Raw genomic sequence first — 8,948 nt, 5'->3', positions numbered from 1 at the left:
TCCGTGCTGCCTGGATGCTATTGATGGAGATGGAGAGCAGGGAACGGGGCGGTGGAGGCGCTGCCCTTCGGTCTGTGGAGCACGTTGGTCTGTGTTTTTCTCCGCCATCCTTTTCCCTAAGGAAAACTGCGCCATTCCCAGCAGCAGAGCGCCTGCAGGCGGCGTCCCAGGCTCCGCCGCTCCGGTGCACTCCTGAGGATGAGCACGGTCTGTGCCGCCAGGGAACGGAGGCCGGGATCGCCCTCATGCAGCAGCGGTTCCAGGGCTGTGATCCAAAGAGACCGGGATGAGCCCCCCCATAGCCTCCAGCATCCCCCCAGCCCGTGTGGGGGATGAGCAGGAGCACCTGTGGCAGGGACTGGGAGCACTGGGAGGAACTGGGAGCACCTGCAGCAGGTAGTGGCAGCACTGGGATGGGGACTGGGAGTTGAGCACAGCTGCAAATGGGAAGACCTGCGGCAGGGACTGGGAGCACTGGGCTATTGAACCCCCACCAGTATCTGGGGCCGTAGTGGCCTATATTGGTCTTTACTGGTTCAAAGTGGTGCATGCTGCTCCCTACTGGGATGTGTAAATTTGCAGCCAACACCCAGCTGGGTGGGAGCGTTGATCTGCTGCTTTCTGCTTGGTTTCTGACATTGCCCAGGTGGAACTTTGGCATCGTGTAGTGCTTCCCACAGTGCTGTTGCTGCTTCCCCTGCCTCTGTGGGGCAATCTCCTCTGATGAAGACCTCATCTATACAATGGTACAATTTCACCTTCTGAGGAAGTGAGACCTTGTGTGGGTTTGTGGTGTTCATGGGAGGGAGCTGAGACCCCTTCCAGTCTCAGGGCTACAGTCCCAGGATGAGATGCCTCAGCTAACCGGGCTGAATCCCAGCCTTCAGCAGGGGTAAAGGAGATGCCAGCCTGGGCTGGCCTGGATGTGCTGTCTGATGATGGGACAAGAAACAGGCTGCCCGCACAAGTGGTTGTGTCACCATCCCTGGAGGTACATAAAAGACCTCTTAGGTACATAAAAAGACCTTTTATATACATGGAGGTATTTAAAAGACATGTAGGTGTGGCACTTAAAGACATGGCTCAGTGGTGGACTTGACAGTGTTTGGTTATTGGTTGGATTCAATGTTCTTAAGAGTCTTTTCCAATCTAAATGATTCTGTAATTCTTAGAAAAGCTGATGTTCAGACCAAACTCCGTCTCTCATCACAGAAACGGCACTGCAGGTCCAGGTGAATTCCATGCAGAAGAATGTTTACCAGAAGAATGTTTAACAACAAAGAGAATACAATCGAAATTAGTGAAATTATGGTAGGATGTAAAATTCAACTTCAAAGTCCCAGTTGCTGTTGGTGACCATCGAAACAGGGTATCCAACAGGGATGTTCTCATGCTCAGTGTGTGGACTTGTTAGGGGCAGGTTAATGGTTGGACTCGATGTTAAGGGTCTTTTCCGAATTCAATTATTCTGTGATTCTAAGAAAAGAAGGTTTTTAGCCTTAACTCTGTCCCTCATCACAGAAACGGCACTGCAGGAAGGCAGTGTGTCTGCCAGCTGACGGAGGGAGCATCAGTGCTTGCTTCGGGCTCTTCCCCACGGGCTTCCCCTGGAGCCCCAGGGAGCCCTGGATGAACCTCAGAGGGGCAGAGGCAGAGCCACCTTGGGCTGGGCCTCTGCTGCTGAGCTGGGCTGGGCTCCTGGGACGCAGGCAGATGCTGGCAAGCGGGCAGCGCTGCAGAGAGACAGCTCTGCCCAGGAGCAGGGCTGGGGCACTGCCTGCAGGCACCCAGGGGAGACCTGAGAGCCTCAGAGAGCTTAAAGGCACTCGGCAGTGGAGGATGCTGAGAGCTCCCTGCAGGAGAAACCTTCCCAGCCCCGTGCATGGTAAGGCTCTGGGTGCACGGCAATGCAGCTGCGGCTCCTGGAGGGATCTCCTCAAGCTGCTGCCTCGGACGGTCCAGGGGATCTGTCAGGAGCACTCTCTTGGTTTCTGGGTGTAGATAAGGAGGAGGATGTGCTGCAGAGCAGGGCTTCCCTCTGCGCCGTGCGAGGGCCAGGACGAGGCAGGTCCCTTGTCCCGGGGCTGGCTGCAGGGTGTGAATGTGGGTGTGCAGCCAGGGGTGCCCAGCGCTGCCCCTGCGAGCAGGGTCCCTGTGTACTGGGCAGGGACTCTGCTGCCTGCCAGGGTCAGCACTCAGCCTGCCCGGGAGCTCCCCATGGAGCTGCGGGGGGAGCTGGGGGAGAAGGAACAACCCCTGGCAGGAAAGGAAAAGTATTTGTGTGCACTGGAGAGGGTGCTGGGTGGGTCGGGGCTGCTCAGAGCTCCACATCGCTCTGAGCACGTTTGCAGAGGGTCCTTCTGAAAGACACTGAGGCACCGTCTGCCTTAGAGGGAAGGATCCTGAGCTCTGATGTTCTTCCCTCGTGGTGGGCAGGCTGGGCAGTGGGAGCTGGGAATTTACTTCTGTGCTTTGGAGGAGGCAGCGAGCGTCTTGTCAGGACTTGTGTGAGCTGCTCCTGAGCCCCTGCCCAGGCAGAGATGCCCCTGGGCAGAGCCCTGCTGCCGGGAGGGGTGTGCAGGGCAGAGCTGAGCACACAGCCCATGGGATGGGCTCTGGGAGCCCTGAGAGGGAGCAGAGCTGGGCACAGAGCAGCAGCTGCTGGCAGGGACAGCTCCAGGCAGCAGAGACATGGGCAGGGAGTGGGGGGAAGGTGCAGCCCAGCCCTGGGGAGGCTGCGTTCAGGCAGCTCTCTTGGTGGCTGGCACTGGAGGTGGCTGCTGGCCACGCTGTGCTGGGCAAGGAGCTGACTGTCTCTCTGGAACATCTCCTCTGCAGTTCCCTGTCTGCTCTGCCTGTCCTGCTGGGCTTGCGACCTGCCCCCAGGCAGGCACAGCTCTCCCATAGTGTCCTTGGGAGCACAAAGCCTTCCCTCGGGGTCGGCACTCTGTCCTCAGAGTCCTTGGCTTCCTGCTCTGTGTATCACAGCTGCGCCAAGGGCTGGGAGAGAGGAGTTCTTCCCTTTGAGTCAGCAGGGCTCCCTGCCAGTTGTTCTTTATCTCATTCTTTCTCCTTTTCTCTCTTTATCTGTGTGCGCAGTGATAGGACAAGTGCAGGGCAGCTGGGAACAAGAGTGATGGACTCCGCAGCTCTCCAGACTATGCACTAATCCACGGGCTGCTGAGGCCTTTCATCTGTCCTGTCCTAATACTGACCACATGGGCAGTTACAAAAAATAGGATTTCTACACCTAAAATAGCACTTGTCAGATGAGAAACTTCTGAGAAAATCCTAACAAAGTCACGCTGAGGCTCTGCTCTGCAGCCAGCATCTTCATAGTTGTGAGTGCAGGCACTGAACCTCTGTTACATCTGACATCCCTCGTGGGTATAGGAGCTTTCACAAAGCAGCTTTGTAAAATCCCTGCAGTGGCACAGAGCTGAGTCCTTGGAGCCACAGTGCTTCTGCCAGGACACTCAGCCACCAGCACCAGGAACGGGGAAATGCATTTGAACTTGAGGGGGTGGTAGAAATCTTATGGGAAATGAACTGCTTTTATCCTGAGCAGTCTCCTGTAACCTGTCACTGCCTGTTTCTCCTCTGACAGTGCCCCATGCCCAGAAGCAGCAGATGTCCAACGGCAGCTCCATCACCCAGTTCCTCCTCCTGCCATTCGCAGCCAGGCGGGAGCTGCAGCTCTGGCACTTCTGGCTCTTCCTGGGCATCTCCCTGGCTGCGCTCCTGGGCAACGGCCTCATCATCACCAGCACAGCCTGCGACCAGCACCTCCACACCCCCATGTACTTCTTCCTCCTCAACCTCTCCCTGCTGGACCTGGGCTGCATCTCCACCACTGTCCCCAAATCCATGGCCAATTCCCTCTGGAACACCAGGGCCATCTCCTACACAGGTTGTGCTGCACAGGCCTTTTTCTTTCTCTTATTCGTTTCAGCAGAGTATTTTCTCCTTACTGCCATGTCCTATGACCGCTACGTGGCCATCTGCAAGCCCCTGCACTATGGGACCCTGCTGGGCAGCAGAGCTTGTGTGCACATGGCAGCAGCTGCCTGGGGCACTGGGTTTCTCTATGCTCTTTTGCACACAGCCAGTACATTTTCACTACCCCTCTGCCGAGGCAATGCTGTGGAGCAGTTCTTCTGTGAAATCCCCCAGATCCTCAAGCTCTCCTGCTCACATTCCCACCTCAGGGAGGTTGGGCTCCTTGTGCTAAGTGTCTGTTTGGCACTTGGCTGTCTTGTGTTCATTGTGGTGTCCTATGTGCAGATCTTCAGGGCTGTTCTGAGGATCCCCTCTGAGCAGGGACGCCACAAAGCCTTTTCCACGTGCCTCCCTCACCTCGCTGTGGTCGCCCTGTTTGTCAGCACTGGCACGTTTGCCTACCTGAAGTCCCCCTCCATCTCCCCCCCTTCCCTGGATCTGGTGGTGTCAGTGCTGTACTCAGTGGTGCCTCCTGTATTGAACCCCCTCATCTACAGCCTGAGGAACCAGGCGCTCAAGGATGCTGTGAGGAAGCGGGTGACTGGACGTGTTTCAGCAGCCACACACTGCCTGCTGTCCTCTGCAAAGGGCTCCCAGTGCAGTTCATGAGAGGCCAAGTCTGTCTTTGCTGCTTTACATTTGTTTTCCTGATTCAATTTGTGGTGATGTTGTCTTCATAGAAATGTCAGTTTCCATCTGTTCCTGCTTAAGTAGCCACTCGTGTTGTGTGAGCCACACACTTTGTGTCAGTGGTGGTCTCTCACTTTATTTAAGGGAAATAAATGATCCTGAAGAAACCTCTTCTCTTGATACGTCCTCACATGGCAGGAATGCAGGGGAATGAAATGGGCCTTCTGGCTGCTCCAGCTCTGGGATGGCTGCTCTGTGCCTGGAGCAGGAAGAGCTCTTGGGGAGCGCAAGGGCCGGGGCTGTTGTGCTGGTGTGGGGAGATGGGATGGCGGGGGGGGCTGCAGACCTCTCAGGGTGTCCTGGGCAGGAGAGCAGGGGACACAGGGGTCCCTGCAGGGGACTCCCCTGCAATGGCACAGGCTGGGGCTGCCTGGCTGGGAGCAGCCCGTGGGAACGGTCTGGGTGGGCAGGAGCTGGCCAGGAGGCAGCGTGTGCCCTGGCAGCAAGGGAGGACAGCAGCATCGCGGGCTCTGTGACCAGGAGCACGGCAGGAGAACAAGGGGAGGGATGCTCTGGGATACTCCATCCAGGTTTCAGATCCCCAGTTCAGGAACACTACTGGCAAGCAGGAGTGGGTTTAGCAACGGGCCCTCAGGACAGGCAGGGAGGGACTGGAGCACGGTGCCTGTAGGGAGCGGCTGGGGGAGCTGGGCTTGTCCAGGCTGGAGAAGGGAATGCTAATGGGGACCTGGGATCTTGGGAAGGGAAGGCTGTCGGGGAGTGGCTGCCTGTGCCGGCAAGGAGGACATGGAGAACACAGAGCCGGGCTCCTCAGGATTGTGCCTGGTGGGAGGACAAAAGGCAATGGGGAATAGTGACAGGGGAGAGGCTCAGCCAGGACAGAAGGAAGCGTTGCTCCCATCGGCTCAGGCAAGTGCTGCATCAGGTCACCCAGAGAGGCTGTGCAGTCTCCGGCTTTGGGGTTTTCCAACTCAGACTGTGTCAAGCCCTGAACCACGTGTTCTGACCCTGCTCCTGATGGGTTGGACTCGAGACCTTGTGAGGTCCCTTCCAACCTCTGTTGTTCCATGATCCCACAATGATGGGCTTATGAAGAGTCACAAATATGCTCTAAGTGCTGGAGCACGTTTCCAGTGAAGACAGGCTGAGGGAGCTGGGGGTGATCAGCCTGGAGAAGAGAAGGCTCCAGGGAGACATCTTAGCAATCTGCCCATATCTAAGCAGGGCCTACAAGAAATCTGGAGCGGGGCTTTTTGCAAGGGTGTGCAGAGACAGGGCAAGGGGGAACGGCTTTAACCTGACAGAGGGGAGATTTAGATCAGACATTAGGAAGGAATTCTTCCCTGTGAGGGTGGGGGGGCACTGGCACAGGGTGCCCAGAGAAGCTGTGGCTGCCCCGTCCCCGGCAGTGTTCAAGGGCAGGTTAGTAGGAGTTTGGAACAGCCAAAACACCCCCGTAACATAACTCGAAAACACCCCCATAACACCCAGAAACACCTCAGCACCCTACAAAACCTGATGGACACCCAAAAACATCCCCAGAGCACCCAAAGCACCTCTGGGTTCCCGATCTGTGATTCAGTTCCTGATTTGCCCTCATCTCCACCCGTGGGTTTCGCACTGTTCCCATTCTCGTCCCCATCCCAGCCGGGCGCTGAGCGAGCGGCTGCTGGTGCTGAGTTCCCGGCTGGGTTTCAGCACTGACCCTGTCCTGGCCCCTTGGCTGTGGCAGCAGGGGCTGGACGTTCGCACTCTTGGAGCTGGGCTCTTTGTATGGGCACGCAGCTGGAAGCAGCATTCTTTGGCTGAGGAAGCGCAGCTCCCGAGTGGGGCTGGGGCTGGGGCAGTGCTTGCCAAGGGCAGGGGAGGCCCAGCAACAGCTCCTGTCCTGGCCCTGTTGCTGGGGGAGCACAGGGGCTCCCGGGCGCATTGCCCTGTGAAATACGAGCTCACTCCTCTAAATGAGGTAACAAGGGTTTATTGAGGGACAAAGTCAATAAAGCAAATGCAACAGCGCTGGGCGCGTGACCGTAGCCACAGGCGCAAGTGACCAGTATTTGCTACAGGTTTATATACTTTCACTATTGCATTAGCCACATACGTATTCATAATTCCCGCGTATAGGCGGGGAATATTATACCTAGCTCCAGGAGCTTTACTGCTCTGCAGTGATTGTGGGCAGGGCTCTTGAGGATGAAGTAAGCAGTCTTCCTCTTGTGAGCATCTTCGACAGGAGGGTGGCAGAGGACATCCTGGAGCTGGTCATGAGCGACCTCGATTTCTGGCTGGCGGAGGTGGGTGCCCCATGGCTGCGTTCCCATCCCCTTCAGTCCTTACTCCTCCATCCCAAACCTAGGAGGGGTCTTGTGTACCCAAAGCAGCAGAGACGGATGGGGAACATGGTCCCAGCACCATCCTCGCCCGTGCTCCCGCTTCCAGATGCCGAGCGTCGTGAGGAGCATCCATGAATGCCTGCGGCATAGCAGCAGGGAAGCGACGCGGCGAAGGATGGACACGCTCCTCGTACCGATGGCCATCAAGCACCCGAGGGCATTGACGATCAGCATGGTCCTCAACACGCCCTTGAGAGACAGGTACCAGCCTTGAGGGCTTGGTCCCTATGGCCACCAGGCCCAAGGACCCACGGCAATGGATGATGCTGAGGAGCAGGTCCCTGCATCCCACCCCATGGCATTGGGGCTGGAACTGGATGACCTCAAGGCCCTTCCCAGGGTGCTGTGACATCCCTAAGGAGTGGGTCCCTCCATCTCAACGTGTGGCATTGGAGCATTAATTGGCTGATCTTAAGGCCCTTTCCATGATGCTCTGACATCCCTGAGGAGCGGGTCTCTGCATCCGACCCCATGGGGAGCACCACTGCTCACCCCCATAGGGCATCCCATGGGGATGCATGGACCACGCTGACTCAGCGCCCTGCCTTCCAGCGCTGACATGGACATGTGGCAGATGGTCCTGACCATATCCAAGACTTTGGAGGCCCTATGGGAGGTGCTGAGGATGCTCCAGGACACCCAGGACACTTCCATCCACACCTTGGATGGGAGTCCCAAAGGGCCCTGATGGCCTCCCATGAGCCCTGCAGGCTCGGTGGGGTCTCAATGCCTGTGTTTGCCTTAGACCATGGCCTCTGGTGCTGGTGGTGCTGAGGGCACTGAGGACCCCTAGACCCTGTTGACAGTGTCCGTGCTGCTGGAAAGCCTCCAGGAGCTGTCAGAGAATCCTGACTTGGTGAGTGGCGCATGGGCATGGGGTAGGACATAGGCATGGGGCAGGACATGGGCATGGGGCAGCACATGGCCATGGACAGCCCTCTTGGACATGGGGCAGGACACGGGCATGGGGCAGGGCACGGCCATGGGGGGGCGTCTTGGCCATGGGTCACGGGGAGCCCTCTTGGCCAAGGGGCAAGGCATGGGCATGCGGAACCCTCTTGGCTATGGGTCATGGGGATCCCCCTTAACCATGGGGCAGGGCATGGCCACAGGGACGCCTCTTGGCCATGACCTTGGTGACCACAGCCTTAGGTCAAGGCTTCCCCACAAGGAGCCCCAATCTCTTCCTGCAGGCAAGGAAACTGCAGCAGCTCCTGCCCCACATCATGGGCAGGCTCCGGGATGCCGATGAGGAGCTCAGGATAAAGGCCCTGATGATCCTATGGAATGTGATGGGCCACCTACCAAGGGCAGTGGCCAGCCCCATTGCCGTGGGGCTGGTGCGAGACCTCCGACCCCTATTTGATGGAGTAAAAGCTGCATGGGCCCCCGGCAGTGATTTGGAGCTCACATGGGGATGGCTCCAGGGCTTCGCATCCCATCAGGATCTGACCCACATCCCCCCTTTTCCTCCTTGCCTCCAGGGATGCAGCTGGATCCCGGAGATCTCCATCCGCCTGCTCCGGTTCCTCCTGGAGCTGGTGCTTGGCTGTGACAGGAGGAGGATGTGGAGCAAAACCTGGGATCTGCTGCTCCCACTCTTCTTCCGCATGAGCGACCAAAGCCACAGCGTGGCCGAGGTACGGACCCGCCCCGTATCCCACATTCCTGAGGGTGGGATCATCCCCAAAATGCCGTCTCCCATCCCATCCTGTGCAGGCTTCCCGGGAAGCTCTCCTTGCTGCGGTGATGCTCCTGGGATGGGAAGAGCTCTGGTGGCTCTTGGAGAGAAGGCAGATGTGGAGGGTTGCGGAATGCTTGGTATGGGCCCTGCATCCATCCCTATTCCCACTGGAACCCCTTGTACCGCTCTGCCCATCACACATTGGGATGGGAAAGGGAGCG

At 57.7% G+C, this 8,948-nt stretch overlaps 1 protein-coding gene across 2 annotated transcripts; it reads left to right on the top strand.

Annotated features, from left to right (window-relative positions):
- Positions 1-709: 709 nt before the first annotated feature.
- On the top strand, positions 710-4,608 carry LOC136006733 (olfactory receptor 14A16-like). Of its 2 annotated transcripts, none has more exons than XM_065664797.1 (2): positions 710-746; positions 3,608-4,608. In XM_065664797.1, the coding sequence occupies exon 2, from the start codon at positions 3,631-3,633 to the stop codon at positions 4,606-4,608; it is 978 nt and encodes a 325-aa protein (XP_065520869.1). In that variant the 5' UTR covers positions 710-746; positions 3,608-3,630. The 2 variants fall into 2 exon arrangements, with proteins under 2 accessions (XP_065520869.1, XP_065520868.1); XM_065664796.1 differs by lacking the exon at positions 710-746 and adding an exon at positions 1,836-1,885.
- The last annotated feature ends 4,340 nt before the right edge of the window (positions 4,609-8,948 follow it).

Source organism: Lathamus discolor, unplaced genomic scaffold (assembly GCF_037157495.1).
Source record: "Lathamus discolor isolate bLatDis1 unplaced genomic scaffold, bLatDis1.hap1 Scaffold_61, whole genome shotgun sequence".
Lineage (NCBI taxonomy): Eukaryota > Metazoa > Chordata > Aves > Psittaciformes > Psittacidae > Lathamus > Lathamus discolor.
Note: the sequence above shows the minus strand (reverse complement) of the source record. Positions and strands in the feature narration are given on the sequence as shown.

Bases quoted from the DNA above. Each gene is read 5' to 3' on its own strand.
- LOC136006733 (XM_065664796.1), top strand. From the start codon at position 1,840: ATGCTGAGAGCTCCCTGCAGGAGAAACCTTCCCAGCCCCGTGCATG. The intron at 1,886-3,607 runs GTAAGGCTCTGG...CTCCTCTGACAG, and splicing joins CCTTCCCAGCCCCGTGCATG to TGCCCCATGCCCAGAAGCAG.